Source organism: Bombus huntii, chromosome 14, assembly GCF_024542735.1.
Source record: "Bombus huntii isolate Logan2020A chromosome 14, iyBomHunt1.1, whole genome shotgun sequence".
NCBI classification, from domain to species: Eukaryota; Metazoa; Arthropoda; class Insecta; order Hymenoptera; family Apidae; genus Bombus; species Bombus huntii.
Genome location: NC_066251.1, coordinates 4911665 through 4935095, shown reverse-complemented (window position 1 = coordinate 4935095; position 23431 = coordinate 4911665). Strand labels below are relative to the sequence as shown.

At 38.7% G+C, this 23431-nt stretch overlaps 1 protein-coding gene across 9 annotated transcripts in view; it reads left to right on the top strand.

Annotated features, from left to right (window-relative positions):
* LOC126873491 (protein lozenge-like) overlaps positions 1-22855 on the top strand; it is a 43951-nt gene extending 21096 nt beyond the window's left edge. For 5 of the 9 annotated variants that reach the window (XM_050634383.1, XM_050634382.1, XM_050634381.1 and 2 more), the window contains exons 3-7: positions 880-1110; positions 7466-7591; positions 12997-13191; positions 18192-18485; positions 20843-22855. In XM_050634383.1, the coding sequence (XP_050490340.1) occupies positions 880-1110; positions 7466-7591; positions 12997-13191; positions 18192-18485; positions 20843-21186 (1190 nt within the window). In that variant the 3' untranslated portion in view covers positions 21187-22855. The remainder of the gene's footprint in view (positions 1-879; positions 1111-7465; positions 7592-12996; positions 13192-18191; positions 18486-20842) is intronic. The other 4 variants (XM_050634386.1, XM_050634384.1, XM_050634385.1 and 1 more) reach the window with 4 other exon arrangements.
* Positions 22856-23431: the final 576 nt, after the last annotated feature.

Sequence of the window (23431 nt, the reverse complement as noted above, 5' to 3'; positions counted from 1 at the left end):
AGAATCTTTTACTATATATCAAACGCGTTGAATGATTTTTTTTTTTTTTTTGAAAAGTGAAACCTACACTGTATCTTATTTTGTTTACTCTAGTTTTAGTATATAAAACAGGCTCCCTTTTGTATAAAAATTGAGTTTAGTAGAAATGTAGGTGGATAGAGAGACAAGTTATTCATTAGGAAAATGTGTAAATATAGATGGAGTCTACATACTGAGCCGAAATTGTAGTTGGTGTCTGATTGCGATCGGTTGGATCTACTTACAATTAGTTGAACGTGTAAAGTCTCATGTGAACGAAAAATTATAGCTATGGAATTTTCTGTTATATGATCGACTTGTTTATGATTCGGATCGTTAACGATCCAGATAAATGTTCTGTCGCACAGATAATAGAACACTAGTAGGTTTTGCATCTTTAGATTTCCCATAAATACATAAACATCCGCAGTATTTTGTTAGAATTCGCCCGTATCTGTGCTCTTATTAACAGATTGTAACATGTAAAATGTTTGATGCTTAACGATTCGTATCACTTAATCCTAAAAAGGATACAAAATAAACGTTTATGTGAATGTTAGAAAGATTCAAATTATGTGTGAAAGACAGAGTTTCAAGCTTTCAGGAAAAAGAGACAGAAAGGCAAGATTCAAAAAGTTAAGAAATGTTATATATCACAGTCTGCATGTATAACTACATATAAAGTTAATTATCAAGTAGACAGATAATAGAGAAACTTTTCAATCGAAAAATATCTTCGTCCATGTCGTTTAACCATAGTCAGAAAATTAATTAATATTGATATACGGGAGGCGATAGATGTCTGAAATTGTTATGTTCCTGGTTTAGTTGTGAGGTTAGGTATATTTAATTTCATTACAGGGTCCCCTCACTTGGTCTGCAGCGTATTGCCAGCTCACTGGAGGTCCAACAAGACCCTTCCAGTAGCCTTCAAGGTGGTGGCTCTAGGCGAGGTCGGCGATGGCACTTTGGTCACTGTTCGTGCTGGTAACGACGAGAACTGCTGTGCTGAGCTGAGAAACTCGACCGCTCTGATGAAGAACCAGGTGGCCAAGTTCAATGATCTTAGGTTCGTCGGGAGAAGCGGCAGAGGTGAGTCTTTTATCCAACTAATTTTTAAAAATCTGTACCTTTGACAAAGCGTCAAATGCAAACGACCTTTTTCCTCCTCATAAAATTTGAATACAGAAGATATTTTCACAAATTTATCTACTAAAAGGTCATACATCAAACGATCAAGAAAACAATCTTTTCATGCGACAGTCTCGTTAAAAGAAAAGTACCAGACTACAAGTCACACTATCTTCCTTTTCCAAAATATATTTCCATAGTTGTTCGTGGTAACGCTATGCAATAGCCAAAGTGTTCTAAAAAAAGCAGCAAAATCATTCGATAAATATTAACAGTCTTTGCAAAAATAAACACCGAGAACTATAAGTCCTAGCGATTGTCCGTGGAAAATTTGAATCCAGATATTTCTACGAATTCATCCACGAGAATTTGATGCACCAATCGAACAACATCTTCGAGAAAAAGGCATAAAATACTCTTGCAAACACTATATAGCCTCCCTCTAAAATTCAAATTCAAAGTTTACTTCCCTTCTCGCGAGAATATTCTGCAACAGTCAAACAGACTTCGCAAGAAGAGCCACGTAACTCGTGAAATTAGTTCGCAACGAATCCGCCCCTTTCTTCTTCATTCACTAAACTACGGAGTTGTTGATCTTCGCGTTGACACGCTGCGTTACGGGAAGAAAACTGTGGAGGAGGGGTTTGGCGGGAAGGAAGCTCAAAGAATTCGGCCGCGTAGTAAGGGTAGGTCGCGGACGCCTTCGCGACGACCCTCGTTTTTCCTCGAGGAAAAGAGTCCTCTCGTAAGCGGCCGCGACGACCTCGAAAATTGGACGTTTCGCAGGGGTTGCCGAGTCGTTGATTGGTGTGCCAACCGAACTCGAGGAGACGACGACGTCGTCTTGGGGTGGGTAATGGGTTTTATTTGTCCGCACCACCGCCGAGCAACCTCCTCTTTACTTTCCTTCGTCGAAGTCTCGCCCCCTGAGAACAGGCTCGTTTCGCGCGGAAACGATGAGAAGGGGCTTGAAAAGAGCCGACACCCCTGGAAACAGGGACGGCCGATATTAATTGAGGTTTCACTTTATTTTAATTAACGTTATTAGGGTTGTTTCGTGCCTGCTGATTAGGTAACTCCTTTGACCTACTTCGAACATCTCTGTGAAAATCTTTCGTGTTTTGCTTTTTGGTTGTGCGGTATATTGGATATTGAGACAGATTCTTTCTATCGAAAGATTTTATTCTTTTCAATTAGCACACGTGTTACACGGATTACATGGACGTTTGAGGTTGCAAAATATCTTTTATTCTTCTTCTTTGCTTTATTAAAAACGTTCCCTTCATGTAAATGCTGAGAGCCACGGGTTGTTCGATTATTATAAAAACAGATGACATCTTCTCATATGCAGACATTTTTCTCACGAATGAATGATAGAGTTAACTGCTATGATTCTTTTCCAACGTCTCAACTGTCAATGACTAATATACTCTTATTGTCAGTCGCAGTTAAGATAGTTTATTTTGTATTGAAATCGCAAGACGAATGGTAGAATAGATTTAAAGGCTGAATTAGGGTTGAAAATAGGGGAGAGGGAGGACGTTCGAAACCATGAAATACCCGAATTTTCTATCCGACAACGAGGGGGTTGAATCCACCCTCGAGCTCACAGAAGCGCGCCAGTCATTTGTCTGGGATTAGCTCTCAATTGTTTTCGTCGAGCGCGGAATTAACATAAGCTAGGATGAAGAATGTAAGAGAAGTGTCTCTCGTCAGGATTCCTGCGACTCCCTGGCTCCTTGAATATTCCCTGGGAGAACCGATGCGCGCCAAACTCTCCAGCGAATCCCTAATGATCCTACCGTTTGTCGAACTCGAAAACATTCCTCTGTATGCATGTGACGGAAAGGTTAGCTTTCATTCTGTTTCCGGAAGGTTCGAAAACTATTTTGCAATGGAAACGTCAACAGAATTCTTTCCTCTAACAATCATGAATATTCCTTTGTATGCCTGTGTGATAGAAATTTTAGGTTTCGTTCTCTTTCGAGAAGAATTGAAAATTATTATGAAGTGAAAACGCTGAGGATAAATTTCTTGGAAGAAATCGTCCAAAAAATTACGACACGTACTCTATGGTGTTTAAAATTAAGTAAATTTGTACAAGATCTGACGAGACCCCGTCGCTAGATACATAGGTTTATTCGGGAATAGAAAGTTGAAGGGTATCCGTCTGCTCGTAGGGCTGAAACTATAAGCGCCCAAATGATCTATCTCGTTACAGAGCTTAGGGTTGAAGGGGGTGGAAACGATCCAGACCTTGCCGCGATACAGCTGGCATTGTAGACGAACGTGCGGAAACAGGGCTATAGCTTATCATCGATATTACAAGATTCTGGCACGACGTGTTCTGGTTTCTTCGAATCTAGACTATTTTAAGAAAATGGAAAATTAGGAAGAGAATAGTAGAACTGTCATCTGTAATACGTATGAAATGTAGCTCGTATTACAAACAGTTTTATTAACGTAACTTTTCGGTACGCTTTTAATCATTATCTTATACGAATAGAGAATTCTGATTGCTAATAATTTTCTTAATAATCTGACTGTGAGGTATTCTAGTACGTATGAATCATTACGTGTAATGAACGCTTGATACTCAATAAACTTCGCTGTTAGTGCTCGCTCACGTGTCTCGGTTTCACCAAAAGAATAACATCTGTTAGAAGTTTTAAATGATACGATTCCAATAATTATATGCAATTACATAATATTCCGCAAAAGTTTGCATACAATGTTCGCATATTTATATATTTCGTAATTTCGTCGTATTTGAAGCAAAACGGTGATTTTGAAGGAAAGGTGGACCGGTTTTCGCTGACGGCAGTTCATCCTGACCATAATCAATTCGTTATCAGCGTACAATAGCACATTTGCGATTCGTTTGGGAAAATTGAAATTAATTAGTTAGCTCGACAACGGACCCGCAACAATCTACATCGTTCTGCTAGCCGTGTACACGCACGGTTCACATTTTCCCTGAGAATCGTATGTTAACGAGCGTTATCAGGAAATCGATCTCTACACACTTCTGCCTATTCTCCTTTTTTTCACTTACCTTCATCCACACTCGGCAACAGTTCAGTTTAACTCTTTAATGTTTATCACATTCAATCCTTTACTCGTTTAGAGCAATTTCTTCCATTCCATCACATTAGCAATTGATACGTAAATTTCAGAAAAAGTCCAGTTTCTATATATAATTTGAGCATACAGTAGAAGGTAGAATTATTTGAGTGATCCAAGTTTCAATATTTAAAACTTCAATCTTGAAGCTTGCACAGAATGACTAAAATTGTTGTATATTATGAGACACCGTTAGCTCCTGATATAACAACGAGAGATTGAGAAAATATCGTGTATTTTAAGCCCAGCAAGAGAATTCGTTTAAATTGAATCTGTTAACTCAATTTCTCTATTGTAGTTAGCCAGATTCCTAGAAACGAGTATCTATCAATAAATATAGTAGCGAATAAAAGAAAGTTCAAAATTGATACTGTTTAGGAATCGCGAAGAAACCGCGAACACTGTTGCGATTTGATTTTTGATAAAGACGACGCTTTTCGGCCAACGATTGGCACAACGGACTTGGTGGCGATTAGAATCGTTTGCGCTCTCCAAGGGATCGGTCGAGAATTTGTTTGAAAGGACGATCGTCTCGTTTGTAAAGTCCAGTCACTACATTTATCCTTTAATTACTGCCTCTACCCGCCAGTGAGGTTTCATTGGCTAACCTATGCAGGTGTTACCTTACAGGTGTCATCACGTTTAATGGAATTACAGAACAATTAAGTAAAATGTTCAACATATTGGTGATTAAATGTCATGTATACCTCATCCCTTTCTCTACAGATATACTACAAATTTAATAATAATATTTGTGTTAAATATTTTTTATCGTACTACAAACTTCTATCACACATTACAATCATCTATTCTGAAGTATATATTATATTTTTTCGTTGTGCTTATTAAATATAAATTCATTTTGTAAAACCATGTCTTTCTATGCTTCTTATTTTATAAATTCTCTTTCACCCACCTCTATGTGTTAGGTGATTAATTGGATTATACATTACCGAAACCAAAGACGAAGTCTTCGGGAAATTAGAATGTAGAATCTTTTACAATGTAGAGGTTGAGCTCGAAAGGGATATTCGTTGATTGAACATGAGATCGCAAATGACAGGGGATATCTTTGGAATCAGGCAAGGGATGTTTCGATAAAACGCTCGTTAAAGAGGGGACAATGTTGCGTTAAAAAAAAGTGGTGCCACGCAGAACACGGTGGTTGCACACGCAGAGGTTCACCGCAATTCCACGTGCACCCTCTTTCACTCTTTCTCTCGCCCTCATCGTTTCTCACCCCGAGTGGATCGCTGATCGCGTGGCTTTTTCTATCCCACCCTTCCTGACGCTTCTACACGATTCTAAAAGTGAATCACTGTTATCCGCCATACGAGTTCACACAACTCCTATCACGCTATCGCATCTAATTCCTTTATAAATGACAAACATTCCTCCAAAGAGAAGTGAGAGGCGACAAAGAAATAGAGAAGAATTATGGTTCGAATTACATTCAATCTCTCGTCGTGATTATTTCATACTTATCGTTAGTAAGTTACATTCAAAGGATATCCATAATTTAGTCATATTATTGTAAATTTTTCTAATCAATAACGTGATTATCTCCTTGTTACATGTATTTCTATTAAATTAAATTTTGATACGAAATAATTCAATTTTATATTATTCTGCAATTGCTTTGCTATTGTTTCATACAACTGCGGTTTTAGGGAAGATCGCAAAGGATTCACAGAGGTCTGGAAAAATAGTGGAGTTTCTATGAAAAGACTTTACAACAGTCACCAATGATTTCATTGATTATTAACAATATTAATATTGGCAATATTTTTGGCAAGTTACAAATTAGAAATTAGATTAGAGAGTGGAGATTACATAGTTCTTTCCTATGAATTTACGATTTTACGTCAATTACCTGATTCGAAACTCGTCGAATTAAACCAGAAAAGAATAAAATTTTATAAATTCTGACTCGTAACTTATGAAGACAGATTCGTGACTTGTAAAATTTCACCGATAATATTAATTCGTAGTCATAACTTGAAAATGGCAGTAACAATTAGATAGAATAGATGCAGTAGATAGAACTCACGTAACAACTTACAGAGATATAGACTTATTATGTTTCAAACAGACTACTACATACTCTAAGTCATAAAATTTTTGTTCTGCGAATTCGAGGAAACGTTTTGCAACTAGTTGAAACTTCTTTCTTTAGACGACTGTAAGATTATTACTCGTGGTGAAAGCAGGAAAGAAAGGGAGAAAGTATCGGGGGAATAATGGCGAGTGTCGAGCGTGGCCACACGGTGGTTCACCACGCGAGCTTCTCGTTTTCGAGCGGGGAATCCCGTCAGTTTGTTGCAAGTCACGGCATCCTCCATGGCCGAGCCCTGGCAAACCTTTTCACCCAACTGAAGTTAGTGGTTCCACGGGCAACCCTGCACACGTAGGTATCACCCTTGGTGCCAGTCGCCGTGGAACCATTAAAGGTCACCCCCAATAACTTCGCCCCTTCTTTCTTTCCACGTCCTACGATTCTCGATGAGCAATTCCCCGCCACCCAAGTTCGATTTTCAAACCGGTTCATTTACTATTCTCTCGTTGTAATTTAGAGAACAAGTTATTTGGAACAGGGATAAACTATCATGTTTCTGTTTAGAAATTAGAAAACAACTCTGTATACTATTTGTTTTTTTTTCTTTTTTTAGTAAAGAACTTCAATATGGAATTGTTTGGAAAGTTTGTAGCTTTTTGAGAATTGTGTTGTGGTAGATTATGAGAGATTCGGAAGAGGTTAGATTGTTATAAATGTTATTATGAATTTTAAATAACATTACTTTGTAAAATACGACAAAATAATTTGTGCATATCTGGCGATAACGATGTCTTGAATCAAAGAGAAAGTGAAAGAGATACAGAGCAAAAATTCATCAGCTGCCCTTAAACTTTCACGAGTTATGCAGAGTAAAGAGGGTTGTTTTTCGTCGTTAGGTCCCTAATAGGCTTTTTAACATAACTGGACTCAACCACCCCAATAGGACGATCGTGTTGGCTGGTCACCATCACCGTCGACGACGCCCTCGATACATTACCGACGGTTAATTTGGTTACTACCAGAGTTTCGGTCGGCCAGCCACGTTTGCGAACTTCTGTTTCAATCTATAACGATAAAAAAAAAGACGACAAAATATAACGCGACGAAAACTAATATTTTTGTATCTCGTGGTTTCAGGGAAGAGCTTCACGTTGACCATCACCGTGTCCACGACGCCACCGCAAGTTGCCACGTACACGAAGGCCATTAAAGTAACTGTGGATGGGCCGCGAGAACCGCGATCCAAGACCAGTGAGTATCACTGTAAGCATTGCTGTTCTTATTTATTATTTAAATTACACTCCACTAGTGTTAACATCGGACATTGAGGTGTTCTATCGATTTTTTTTTACGAGAAATAGTTGTATCGATTTATTGGAAATTATTTCTTGATACTTCGAGCTATCCGCGATCCTTAAAATAATTTTTAATTCAAAAGCAAATCGTACTTTCGCTATTAGCAATTTATTCAGCCATTTTCAAACCTATCAGTCAACAATTTAATAATCTCTTCGCCTGATTCTTCAAAGTTTAACCATTTACGGGTGTCAGTTTTGTTAACATCTAAATTTTTCTTAATTTCAGTGTTAATCTTCAAAATCCACAGTCTCGTGCAAATCTAAATTTCTCCTGATCTCGTAAACTTTCAACCTATTACCACCAGCTATCTCGAAACTTTGTACAATTTTTTCAACTCTTCGCAATGTTGCGACATGCTATAGCTCGTGAAAAAAAAATTGAGACTTGGTGCAGGTCGCGTAACTCGCTCCGACGGGAGGCGTCGAAAGCCGCAAGTTGAAAATGGCCCGGAGGCGGCGGTGCGGTTCGCTCGTCGGGCTAAGTTTCGCGCAATTGCCATTATTTATAACCGCGGCCGGCCGCCATAACATTGATAAAGGGCTGCGGCGTTTAGCCGCGGAGATATTGTGCGTCGCCTGCGAAGTTTGCCGTCTCGTTGAAAGAGGAACTGCCGACCAGCCGCATCCTCCTTCGAATACAACGCGCTTGCTGCCTTCCAGACGCACAATTACCACCCCTAGCCGTCGGTTATTTCGTGGCGACGTGTGTCAGCTTCCTCGTTCCTTCGGAACGTTTGCCCAACCTTATACGCCGAATGGAACCGGTATTATGTCAGAGAATCGAAATTTACCGACCCCTTCGCTGTTTGTAAATCTACGCCCAGACGCAAGCCACCGAGATTGAGCTATCGAAGTTGCAAGGGATGTGAAAGGAGAGGGGATCGTCGGTTATCGATGGATGTTTCATTAGGATTTACGAGCTTTTGGAACTTCTTCCTGTGTGTTTGCATTTTTTCTTTTTTTCTTTTTTTTTTTTGTTCTTTTCCTTCTAACTTTCTTTTCTGTTTTCTTTTAGGATTTTTAGTGGGACGTTAGTTCCGTACGATTGTACATCGCATTCGTTGGAGAATATAAAACTATTTTGGCTGTTTCTTGTGAAACGTGTCTTTACTTTAACCCACGAAGAGCCAAACAACAGTTTATGGAAATGTCGTAAATACTTCAATTTTTTTTTAATTTCATCAAATTGTAGATTTTAGATGGAAGAAACACGGTACCTAATGAAAAGAATATTATGGAAAACCTTGGAATTCTATTTCACAGCTACAATTACAACAATAGTTAGGATTATTTCAATGTATCTACATGTACTTTTCCTTTTATGTGGAAACTATTTTACAGTAACATTTCTAATGAAGCATTCCTACAGAATATGGACAGTATATAGAGTATAGAGGATTCCTAGCGCTATTAAGTGCTAAATTTCTCTTGTATCTACAAAGCGAATTCAGAAATCATACTCCAAGCCAATTCTTGCAAGCATTTGCACTCTTTACACGTCGAAAATAGCTGATGTAACATTGTTTTATATTTATCATGCACATCCGTCTGCCTGTTCGGACCACCCACGAAATCGTCATAAAATACCTTAAATTCGTGTATCGCAAAGTGCACGCGAAGATTATCAAAGGTTCGTAGTTCATCGACTTAAATACATAAATCTTATTTGGATTATTAGAAACTTTATGGCAATGTAGATGGCCGTAATGGAGAATACTATAAAATGAGCGGCGCGTTGCATCTGCTAGAAACAAAATGTTTTCCCCGAAATAAAGGGATCTAGTCGAAGGGACGCGGCTCGAGATAAAAGGGTTACGTGTTGTGGGTGGTCGATCGGCGTTTCTTTAAACCGACCGCTTCCTCGTCTTTGACACGCTCCCTAATTTTATTACGTCTACATCCTCCGACACCGGTGAAACGAATTCAGAGACACGAGTATTAACTCTTTTTGGTTTCGTTCCCTAAATTAAGAATTATTAGTTCTTTGTAGTTTCATGGAGAAGCAGACTCGACGCTTTCTCTCATTCGATTCTCCTCAGTTCTAATAAATCGAAACTTTTGTGTTGTAAATGAATGTAGAAGATATATTTCTCCGTAGATATGTTATTGGTTATGAAAATGTAAAAATTCATAGGAACTATGAACAGATTTTGAAAGCTGAAGTATTACCATTACTACACCGGAAATATATATAGTACCAACCTCGATAATGATTTTTCCAAGAAGTTGTAGAGTTAAGAATATTTAATTTGATCGACTCGTAATAGTAAGATATTCTATTCCTACAACGAATGAATGCTACAATGAACAGTTTCCGACATTAGATTCGGGTTTTTAACAAGAAAAGCAAATGCTAGAAAAGTCAAAATTTATCTCACTTAAAATCACTATTTTAAATTTACCTTAGAATTTGTTATCATCATGTTTGTATCATCCTCTTATTATCGATGAACCGATGAAAGTAAATCATTTCTTTCTTCAAAATTGAATATTAAACACCTATCTGTATAACGAAATTAAGCAATCGATAAAAATTGAAGTTGATCGGTCTTCTGATAAACTCGTACGATATCCACACAAGATTCACTCTCCATCCCCCTCCTCGAAAGGGCTATAAACAAATTTCGTATCCTCGCCGTGAATCATTGAACCCTTCTTTCGCTCGACCAGCAATATATCAGCCCTATGAATTCTATCCGGGGTCCTAGAAGGAAGAGGCAGATCCGATGGCGGAACGAACGCGGCGGCTCGTTCGAACTCGAGGCGGGCGCCGCTCGAGGGTCGTAATTAATTAAACAAGCAATTCATTACACATTCTACCCTCGTCCCATAGCCAAAGGTGGCCGCCACAGAAAGAGGATGCAGGGCCAAGGAAATTGATCGAGAGTACGAGAACGAGGGAGATAGAGTCTGTCAGTGGCGCGAAGGTCGCCTCTGGCGGAAGTTGGAAACCCGAAATCCCGAGTTGCGCACACACCTTTCATCGGAGCGATCCGCTTTTGTTAGAAAATAGCACGAAATGGCCGGCCCCCGTGTCGTCTCCGACGTGTCGAGAGGGTCGATCGGGGGCGACGGAACGAAATGAGAAGCTGTCGCAGCCAGCTGCTAACTCTCGAGAAATTCCCTGGCAGTCGCCGGTCGCAACGCGTAAAGGGGTGTCCGATGAAATCGATAGTAACGAGTCTGGAGAAGGTCCGAGTCACTTGCGAAATCCTCGTGGAAAAATCTGTTGCGGCCGCTGAATGCTTTGAAGTGGCTCTTTGGATCAGGTCTGCTTGATTCTCCGATGAAGCGAGCTTTGTTGATCTTCACGGAGGTCGAGGTCTTTTGTTTCTGGTTAAATCGATACTGATATCTTGGACACGGTGTAAGAAAATTTAGTCCGGTTTGACAAGGTCTGTGAAAGTAAATTGGCAAAATTCGCTTACGAGATGTCCTCGTGGAAAGATCTGTTGCGATCATTAATCACTTGGAAATGGGTCTTTGGATCGGGTCTGCTCGATGTTGGATGATGAAAGGAGGTTTGTCGAGCTTCTTGGAGATTGCAGTCCTTTGTTTCTGCTTAAATTCATAATGATGCACTTTGGGGATGATGCGAGAAGGCACGAGAAAATTTGGTCAGGTTTGACAGTGTCCATGGAGGTAGATAGACAAGAATGTTATTTAGAAGAATGTCATACTATGACAATATTAAAAAAGACCGTTTTTATAGCATTTTATATGTACTATGTTTCCCTGATTTCTATGCACCATTACATCTTCAAATTTCCCATAAATGCATGAAAATTCGCGTATATCTGATTCCCACATATTCTTCGAACCTTCTGCAATTTACGAAATCCTTGCAATTCTGCCCAACGTTTGACGTAAGGAAGTCGTCGGCAAATTTCTTCGTGTTGGAAGTTTCACTGCGTACGAAGGATGGTGTCGGTCGTTTAACGATAGATCTCGTTAGCCCTGGCCCCTGTTCCACCGTCGCGCCCCCATTGTGTCCCCGGGATCGTGCAACGTACCCTATTCAGCAAACCGGCGGGAATTTCGGGTTGCCGAGTTAGAATTAGGGCTTCGATTGGATTATCAGGACGACGTGGGGATCTCTGTCCCTCGTTCCATCTCTCTCCCTCTCTCACTCTGTGCTCCCTCCTGGCTTTGGTCTCCGGTGCCTTCTCCCGTGGCGCCGGTGTTGGTTCGTAGATTTCGACGGTTCACGTAGGAAAGCCAGGTCCACGTGTGGTGCCAGACTGGCCTAACCTAACCTGACCATAGTAGCAGCAGCCTCGTCAGATAGCACACTCTCTCGCCTGTTGGGACGTCTTTAATTGGGTTGGCGACACCGTCCCCGGGAAATAAAATGAATCGCTGCCTCGACCTGTCTCCTCGACCTGTTCACCTCTTCTCTGTATTCGGTTTTACTCGTTCGAAACTGTGAGCTCGTGTACCTAGCTCGTGCAAGATGATCGGAGAGAGAACACCGGTTGCCTAGGGAAATAAAAGCCGATAAATGAGAATTGAGGTACTTTTGAGAGTATGGACAGTGGGCACGCATTAGTGAAGAGCTGTTCTCTCTGTTTCCCCAGAGAAGGAAAGAGAGAGAGAGAGAGAGAGAGAGAGAGAGAGAGAGAGAGGGAGAATTTTGGGGTGGTCAGATCGAAGGTAGAATTTTGAAGCGCGATCTGAAGAAATTTCCGAGTTGAGGCGTAGTTCTGTTCGGTGAAATTTGATGAATTTAGTTGAGGATGGAGGGAGGAGGTTTCTTTCCTCTGAAGAGTGCGTAGGATAGGTGAAGCGTTCTTTGGCGACGAATTTATGAAGCGTAGGCTTTATTCTATTTTAACTGTCTTGCATATCTTTTGCATACGCATAACGACGAAGAAACGTATAATAGTTTCTTTCATATCTGAACAATGATGAATAGTATTCCTTAAATCAAATAAATGAAATATTCCTTATTAGATCCTTTTATAAAATATAACTTCCGAATCTGAATATTAAATAAAGTCTAGTTCATTATCCCTAACAAAATATCTATGTAACGAATTGCTTCCACTGACACATAGAGCTTCATAAGTAACTGTAGTAAAGAGTAAATAATATAGAAGCGATATAATAAAGATTGTAATTGAAACAGAAATTTTAGTTCCTCGTCAAAGTTATTCAGGATGAAGATTCATTATGGTTCATAAATGTTTCAATGGTATTTTGTTCAGTTTTTAACGAGGGATTCATATCTTTTAAATAAAAAACATGAAAGAGAAGAAGGATTGATGCGGTTACCGGAAGTCCAGTGGACAGGCGCACGGTTGATCGCAGTGTTGTCTCTTTTAGGGCAGCAGCAGCAGTTCCACGCGTTCGCGTTCGCCTCGCAAAGAGGCGGCCCGTTTTTCGCCTCGCCACTGGTGGATCCTCTGCAACCCTTGCCGAATCCCCTGCAGCCGCTGCCGAATCCATTGCAGCCACGGGATCCGTTGTCCTCCTTCAGGCACGCGATGCCAGCCAACTGTCAAAGTAAGTATTCGATCTGCTTATCTGCATGATGAATGTTGCTCCTTCGTCCCTGTCGCGTCATCTAATTCTAACTTTGATCTTAACCTTCCAGTTCTATTTTCTTTGAATTTAATGCTCATGATATTTGTGGTACTAATTATCGCTTCGCTAGGCGTATTTTCATTTAGGTATTGAGCAGACTTGATTGATAGAAGGACGCTTGCGATATGAAGCTTTCATCGCGTTTCAGTATTTCTATTTCGCAAATCGCTTTACATAAAAGCTATTATGTAAATGTAGCCCTTCGCCGTTTCTCAGATTTTTGTTAAAATTTCTCTTGCTATTAAATTAACAATTAAGTAACCAAATTAATAATTTCCCAGATGCAGTTTCATATCGTTTCACGAATGACGATTGCAAACTAAATTTAACTTTCCATCCCTTCTGATTGATAAAGGGGTGTGTAAATACTTTAATTTATGACTTCGCAATATCCTTCATTAAAGAATGCATAGTCGTAATTGGATGGTCATCGTGAGAATAGTTGAATCGTTCTAAGAATAATCGAAAGATCTTTAAGAAAATACAAAACCCTTCTCTCGATCTTCCATAACATAAATTAGATCTAAAAAATGAAATTTCATCGACAATATCGTAAGAAGCGACTGTCTGGAAGCTGGGAATATTTCCAAGCAGACGCTGCCCTCCTGGTCTCGAATACAGGAAGGGAGAAAGAGAGAGAGAGAGAGAGAGAGAGAGAGAGAGAGGTTTAGGCTTGCGAGAACTAGCTTCTCGACTCTAGAGGCGGAAACCACAAGCCTGTTCAAAGCTAGATTAAATATTATATTAAAGGGGTTGCCACGGGAGCGGCGGCTGCCTCGTCGAGGATGGTTCGTCGTTTTGGCCTGGTAACCCCCGCGTTCTCTCTACGTTTGCAACCGGATTCGCGAATTTCTATGTGAAACATCGCGCTTACAGTTTCATCCCCTTTCCGCCCTTGCCTTCTTTTCTCTCAGAAAATCTCATGTTCCACCAGGTATGGTCTCGCGGAAATAAAGCGAAATTTTTCAACCAAAGTTCGAGAGATTTTCATATGTTCGCGGATTTATCCGCGCAATTTATTATCTTCTCGCGGGAAGAAACCCGTGTGGAAAATATTCGGCGAAGGTAGAGATAGAGAGTCGATTTAATGAGTCGCCTTCGGATCCAAAAGCGATAACGCGGCAAAATTCCTCGATAAAGTATCAAGCATGCCGGGTATTTCCTTTATTAACTTTTTTCCCCACATCGGACATCGATAATTCGCGTCGGCGTTTCTCGATCCACCCGTTGCTCCTCCATCTTTGCCGCGAATTTTGTGACATCCGCTGGCTGGTAACTTTCGTCGATTAACGCCGTTCAGTGCTCCGTAGACTTTTTGCTAGCTCATAGCATATCTTCTATATAACTTGATGTTTCATTATGTCAATTGTAAAGACTACTCTTAACTATGTTTGTCTTTGTCCAAGAAAGAGCATGGATATTCCAGTGTTATTAATTTCAGTACATCAGATCTCAGTGTCTTTTTTCAGACATATATTCGTATTGCAAAATTGCTGTAACAATATTTGTAATTATATGATTCAAGGGTTGCGTTTAATTAAATCATGAAGTTACATGGAACCTAGATTTTCATTCAGCAATAAATGAAGGATATGGTACATTTATCATATTATTGATTTGACGATAATATAAGTCATGTCTTTGAAATTAATAACTGTAGTTTTTGTTATGAGCTCTTCAAATATTTACTATACATGTTTATAATATTCACAATCTTAGGATGGTGAAATAAGATTTTGATGTTTCTCAATCGTGCACTAACATTTTATAATACACGTTAGGACAATAATCATCGCTCAAAGAACATTGTTCTAAGAGGAAATGTTAATTTGTAATTAATAGGTATATTATAAAGTAGGTTGATCATTCCGCCCACAAATTTTGCTCGTATATTTACGACTTATAAATTGATGTGAAACGTATGCACATTTTAATCGTCAAAGTATAAACAATAAAGAATTCAATTGATAAATTGTTCTATTATAGGCTGCACCTTAGATGTGTTACAGAATATACAATTGATGGATAGGAAAATTTGCAAGAGTTTTTCTTTTCTAACTAAATAATAATCCTACAAAAAGCCAAATAATAAATCTTCCTATATTTACAATAAAATGAAATTTGATATATTCAACGACGATGACTAGTTAATAAAAATATCGATCGAAACGATAATTAATCTTTTGCTTCCAAAATATATGAACAACTTTCTGATCAATCTAATATTACCGTAAGACACCATCCCTAAATATCTTGATCTAATCGAAGAAAATGAAGATAGGAGATAGAAAATTGCTGCTAAATCGAAACTGTGAAATTAGCGTCGCGTTAATCAAAGGTTTCTCCTTACGTCGCGATATCAGCCCCAAAGGAAGCTTCCTTTCTCCCCTGGCCCGGTGAAAATTGAACGAACGATGTGAAAGCATGCTGGCTCGCGCTATTTAGGGTTAGCCTCTCGTCAACGACGGCCCAGTGGCGCTGGTCGAGCTCTCGGTTATTTGAGTTGGCCGGAGGTACGCGCGGGGGATGACCAACCCTTTGATCTCGAACGCGCCCTCCATCCCACCGTTTTCTGTCCGGCTGCACCCCTCGCGCTTCCAGAGCTTTCCGCCTTCAACCCCGTAACTCATTGGAAAATCTATCGGGTATGCTGCCTATATGCCGCAAAAATAAATCCAACCCCGAGGGGGCGCAAAAGAAGCTTCGATCCCCCGTGTATATTCCCCGGCAAACTAATTCGGATCGACGAATAATCTTCTCTCGTTCGAGCGTTTTCACTCTTTCGTTTCCTCTATATTTTTTACCTTTGCTACACGGCCTTTGTCAATTTTCAGACTATGATATTTACCTATACAAGGTGTCTTGTAAATGGGGTACAACTGGGAAGAGTATGATACCGTGTCACCGATATGGTTGCGTAAAAATTGACGTCGAGGATTTATTTCTGATAGAAGAAAAAAGTGAGTGGAAGACTAATTTCTAACGAAAGGAAAAAGTAAGTCGAAAATTAATTTCTAATAATGGAAATTTAGTTTCTTAATTGGGAGATTTAATGTAGAGAATAGGAGTTTGAGGAGGATTTGATAAAATGTGAAGTATTTTCAAGAATTTTTGAATTTGAAAGGTGTATATTTTAAGACGTTTAAAAAATAAGTTTGGTTTTCGTGCATCATCAATACCAGTGATTTTATGATGCTTTTTCCGTTATACATAAAGCGTATGATTCTTAGTAATTATGCTAATTCTGATAGATAATTCCCTGGTTAAACGTCTTCCATAAAGTTTCAATAAATAAAATAAAATCATTAAACTTGTTCACTGTAAATATTTGCTTGGTGTACCTGCACTTAACTGTTATATCGGAACTGGACAAATTAATATCTCTATTTACTACTTATTATGCTTATTTTACCGTGTAATTGAGAACATACAATAAAACAGAATATTCACACACGGTAACTTTCATTGCTTTGTAATAAAAGGAATTTAATTTCATGGAAATTTACTACAAAGAACAGAATCGTGTATTCAACAGAATGTAAAATATTTTGCACAATTTCTGAAGTAATAACATTTATCTTTATGAAATTTCCTGTTTCTTTGTGTCCTCTAACATCCAATACGTATGCGTAAGTACAGATATTAATTTACAGCGAAGTTAATTAAGTCCAGGTATAATTATGTGCACGCTTAGATATCCAAAATGAATTTTCAAAGTTAAGATGTTGGAAATGAATATTTTTTCAAAAGTAATAGCTCGCGGAATCGTCCGATTGATATTTGGCTTTACGTTTTTCGTCGTTATATCGATGCGATTCTTTGGCTTCCTGTTGCCTGATTCGCTGCAAATGGATTTGCTTGGAAGATATTTAAGTTTAGCCTCGCTCGCCTTTGTGCTTCGCTCTTTTATCAGCTTTGCGTTATGTTTTCGAGAGAAACGGGGCTTGGACGACTAGTTGGAGAAAGTGTACTATATTATGGCACCGCTTCTTACAAGTTCGTAAATGCTCCTCTGTTGGCTTGCGCTCCTCGTTTGCTGGCTGCTTTCAATGTGTTTTCCTGCTGTGCTAAGTACCCCCCTTTTCAATTCAAGTTCTATTTGTGTTAGTATAAAGTACTACGGCTTGTTTCTTGATCATTTAACTTGGACCTTTGAGAACTTCAAACTTTGAACAACAAACATTCAATAAGAATAAGTGTTTTAACATAAAACTCGTCGAATTCTTGGTAAAATCATATTATCGTAAAATCGTCATGATCATAAAATTCAATATGCTCATAAGGAAAATTATTCTCACTTTATCTCTCGATTTCATTTCTGGTAAAAAGAAATATGTTTCATAAAGTATAATTGTTAATCCTTTCACTGCTCAGATGTCCGACGTCGTTTATGAATATTGCTTACATCAATGTTGAAATTACACAAAAACAAAAATGCAAAGTCCTTAAAATTATTTATCATATATAATTTGTATATCCATCGTTAATCACATACGTTAGAAATAATAGATTATGTTCTTTATATATACACACAAAATACTAAATCACAATAAACACAAACATTTTGTCACCATCTCTCCTGTGAAACACATATTCTCTATAGATAAATATTATTACACTATCGGTTCGTTCACAAACCTGTAATAGACACTCAAGAAATACGTGGTGTTTTCATTTTTCATTCGAGTTGAACGTTCAAAAACGTACAAAAATTTAAACGAAGATATAGCTCGAATTAAATTGTCAAAAGAACTTGTCCCTATTTGCATATTCGTCGCCCTAGATGGTTTCGTTAGCGTTGAAAGGATTAACTAATCATTTGATTTGCCTCGATCATAAACGAAGGACGCGTTAGTCGAGATGGCCGAAAAGGATCAAAAATCGCAATTGTGATACACGAACGAGCATGATCTCCTCAGACATGTCCCAGTTCGGTCTGACTGCAAGCAATTCATGGGGATACGGAAGCACGGCTGGCTACGCTGGTTATCTTCCCGGCCCTTTGTCGTCGTGCGCGGCACAAGCGTCGTTCCCACCCCCGCCACCGCCACCTCCACCACCACCCCCGTCGTCCTCGTCGTTGGCGTCTTTCGCGGGCGCCGCGTCTATGAACACGCCAACGGCGCCCGATTCGACAGCGGGATCCACTGTTACTTCCGGTACCGGTGCAGGATCCACGGCACAGCAGGATGCGTTCTCAGCGGTATCATCCCGTAAGTCTTCAGTTCTCTCTTTCTCCCCCTCTCTCCCTCTCATCAGAAGATGTTTTGCGTCCTCCTCTCGCGTAATTGATTCATCATTGATGCGTCGTTTTATCAGCACGGGAATTCCTTTCAATTCATTGATATTACTGTAGTATAGCTTCTTTGGAAAACGTGGAACGTCGCGTTAAATCGATTTTTGAATTTGATTTTAGGAGGTTTAAGAGGCATTAGCATGGCGGTTCGTTTTAGAAGAAACGAGGTTCTATTTATAAATGTAATTTTTGGATTAAATTTTTACGAATCACAGTCAGTGTTTTTAAAGTAGATTCTTTGGACAAATGATATTCTCAGTCTTTGTATCATTTCCCGAGTCATTGCCAGAGGTCTTCATTCCGAAATAATTTCATTTGACTGATCGTGATTTTTCGAATCTTTTTAATTGTACGATGAGACCTTTTAAATGATTTTCGATCTTGGAGAATAGAAAGAAGCTAAGAGACTAGCTGCCAATACAATTTGTCTTGCAGCTAAAGATTCTTTAGAAGCAATAGCACGATATACTGATCAAACTATTATTTATTTGATGAGTTATTCTGTACTAATTAAACTGGTTGATTAAGACTTTCTATTGAAGTTAGTAATTCAAGGTATAAAGTAAGAATTCTAGCAGGTACTTTTCAAAGGATATTTTGCAACAAATTAATGAGAAAATCTTCATAGCTCGTTTTAGTTATATGTTATACTTTGCATTTGATAGGTTTATTTCATTTACAACGGATAGTTGTCCAAACATACGTGAACCAAACGCACGCTTACTTCCTGTCAAACTATCGTATTAATAGTTGATCGTCCGATGTTTACAGTACGCACTACAGTGCATTTGTAATCGATATTGTAGCGTTACGCAATCAGCGACAATCAATGGAATTAGTTTCACCATAACGTCATCAACGTTTCCAACAACTGCAAACAGAATAGACGAAATTCAGTCTGAAAGAACTCAAACGTGCGTCTCCGCAAGTTGAAAATCAAAATACCTATAGGATAAATCAGAAAGAGATGGACTATCGGTTTAAATAGTCGAATTACGTCATCGTTATCATTGAGACTGTGGGAAACGAAACTGATCTACATGTCTTTTTATTAATTTGTTAACTCAATTACGCTAATATACATGATTGACGTTCAATTCTTAAAAAACAAATGATTTATCTTCGTACATTCATTCGTCGCAAGAAAATGGAAAAACGATTAGGTGGTAGATTCTAAACCCAAAATAAAGATTAATATGCCTAACTGTATCACAAAAAATTAAACCTACTATCATCCCCGAGACAGTGAAAACCATGCTCTATAGAACGCACTTTGTTTTGAGTCGATATTTCGATCGGTTGCCGAGATACAGGGCCCGAAAGCCGCTTAAGCAATACACGCGGGGAAGATGAATGGGCCAGTCATTGCCATGACCTACATTTTTTCCTCGAAATGCGTACGCGCGATAGTAAATAGTAAAAAAGCTGCTGACTCGGTGTCTGCACTGACCAGCGCACGTGACGCGAGCTTGTGATAGGTCAGTGACGAGGTGCGAGCGAGAGGTCCGAGCGTGCGACAAGGACAGACGTAGCGAGATATTAAAAATTATCTTGCGCTTCCAACAACGATATCTCGGGAACCGAACATTCGATCGGCGTGAAACAAAAATGCATTTACAGGGGAACGTCCTAAGTATATCATCATGTTGAATTTGTTAAGAAATTTGTATTATTTCTGTTCCCATAATTGACTGAATTTCTGGTAATTTCAGTAGGGTCTTTCGGGATCCTTTAGGGTTTATTATGATATATATGGGATACTTTGGAGTAATATTAGTTATATTTTACGTCTTTTAGTTAAAGAAAAATGTTACACGCGTTTCATCACGATGGTTTTGTTAAGAGATTTTTATTAATTTCGTTATAACGATTGATTTAATTTTTAGTAATTGCAATACGAATTATTGAGATGTTTGAGGGCTTACGGGAGTTAGTACGAGCTAGTTTGGAGTAATATCTCGTGTTAATAATATATTTATGTGTTTTCTATTTATGAATAATTATACCTGTTCTCACCATCATCCTCGTCAAACTAAAAAATTAAACTACAAAGGACAATCTCTCTTTCCCTGCAAAGATAACGGTCCCAGGCTTTAAAATCTCATACTTAATTAATAATTCATTATTACCGTCATAGTCTTTCATCAACAATAAATCCACCAATTATTTTAAACTGTCTGCTTCGAAAATTCCCATTGTGATTCTCTATTCTCACCATCACTCTCGTTAAAAATTAAACCACAAAAGCGAATTTCTCTTTTCCCCCGAAAACAGTGGTGCCAGATTCGACGACGACGGGTCAATCGGATCCCTTGGACCCTCTGAGCAGCTTAATGTCGGGGACACCGAGTCAGAGGTACCAGGACTACGTGTCTCCCAGGTCCTTATCGACGGACTCGAGTACCACGGAGAGTCCTGTGCACGAAGAACAAGGCTTCGGTCAAAATTACGGCAACTACTTCCCAACGCCCGGCGTCCTGCCCAGCATCCTCTATTCCCAATTATACGGGAATCAGTTTCAGAATTCGGAGAGCCCCGAGCAGAGAGCAGTGGCGGACAGTTGCAGCGTCAGACAGGAAGAAGTCAGACCGGACAACAACGTCTGGAGGCCTTACTGAGTGCCAGACGAATCGTTCCCGTGATAATTCTGATTTTAGAACTTTTCTCTCGTCGACTGTCGTGGACGATAACGTTGAGATGAGCAAACTGTGATCGGTGAAGATGGACGAGGTGTTGGTCTCGAACAAGCGAACGAAACTAGCTATTAGTGGGCATTAAAAAAAAAAAAGGAAATCAAACAAGAGAGAACAATCCGGTGCATGTTCGAGGATGACGAAGAAATTTGCCTGGCAGCGATTGTCAGGAAATTTGGTTTTTCTTCTTTGATTTTTCGATTGGTTCTGTTTTGCTATCTTTTTTCGTTTGGCTGGTTATGTCTCGACGAATTGAAAATCTGTAGAGAGGGGCTGATTTGTAATTTACCGAGTGTGTGATGAGTGAACGTGCTACTGTTGGCCCACGGTGATGGTGACGATGATGATGATGTATATAGAAACATTGTACATAGATAGAGCATTGTCGTTTCATCGAGTCATTCATCACTGTCGACGGACTGCGCGACGTGTGACGACTTGTACCGGGTGTCTGCCGGATGCTTGGTCGAGCTCCGGATTATACTGCACTCTGCTTGTCTCGCAGATGAGAAATTGGATATCTCGCCTATGACTTTTCAAATTTTTTAGCTTGGTTAGGTCCATCTTAGATTATGCGATTTTTGTGTAAGAGTGTTCATATTGTTTTTTTATTTTTTTTCCAGCGATATTGGGATACGAATTTTTAATTAATAGTATATGCAATGTAACGTCTACGAATTTTGAATCGAATAATTTCTGAGTTTTCGTGGTTTTATAATTGTTTCCTCTTTTATAACTGTCTCCTCTTTTTTTTTTTTTTTTTTGTTACAATATTAGGACACGGATTTTGGAATAATTTTGGGCTGATAGCATAATTAATGTAAAAAGTGTTATCTATGAATCCGACAGTATTTCAAAGAAAAAAATATTTTTTTAATTTTCTTTAAATTCTTAATATACACATATCATTATCGATCTCTACAGTGAAAATTTTAACACCAAGCGGATTAAAGTCGATGTTTGACCGTAGATAAGATTCTCAGTGCAAAGATTAAAATCTTCTTTCATCTTCAAGATAAGCAGATTTTCTATAACTCGACCAGTTATCAAATACACCCAGTGTAACTTTTATTCCTTTCGATTATGTTTTCATAGTATAACGCGATTTGATCGATTTGACTGCGGGCTCGTGTGCAATATCGTCGATTCGCGATTCTCGTAGAAATTTCATTGCGATATGTCGAACGAGAATCGAGTATCGACGGAGAGTCAAGAGGATAAGAATATATCGATTTGTATCACGCGAACGAAGGAGAAAAATCTCGCGATTCAACGAAAGAGAAAGAAGCTCCTCGCTTTCACATCGAAATTCCCCTCCATGAAATGGAACGCAAAAGAAAAGGTAAACGAAAGCTCGCGTTATAATGTTTGGATAAATGTTATGACGCGATTAATCGATTAAACGTCGGTAACGATTTATTCGTTTTTTTTTCTCTGAAAACCGACGACGTCTACATTCTGCCCCATCCCCTCAAAAAAAAAAAAAGAAAAAAAGAAAAAAAAACGATGATTTCAGATATACATATCTACTGACCTATTGTTATCGTAGTTTTTGACCGAGTCGAAATAAAAGTGTATTTCAAAATACGATAGACCACGTGGGTGTTTTTTCCGGTCCACTTATATTGGTTCTCTTCCAAAACTTTTTGTTCGTTCTTTTGAAGATATTTTCTGGATGGCTTTATTTTAATACTTTAAAAAATTTTTCCAAATTTTCTTTACACAATTTTTACATTTAGATCTGATAATATTTAACACAACTTTTAATAGTAGTTTCTTGTTTGCAGAAGTTTCTTTAGATTTAACGTTAATCTTTTTTTAGATTTTTCTCTAGCATTCTTGACATGTTTCTGTGTTAAAATTTTAAAGCAGTCGTTTGGAGTTTGTCGAAGTAAAAGTACCAGCTTACCAATAGCAATTAATTTTACTTGGATTGTCTACTAATACCCAATAAAATTCTCCTGTTAATTATTGCACCAAATTCAAACGACGAATTCAGAAATCTAAAATTATTAATAAAGTGTTCTAATAAGAATTAAAGTGATAATTTTACTTGTGCCTTTTATTAATATTTCTTGCACCAATGTTATACATTTTCTAATACACGATCTGGATTATTATTTCGAGTCTTTCGGATCAGTGGTATGAATGTTCCAGTGAGAAAAACTTT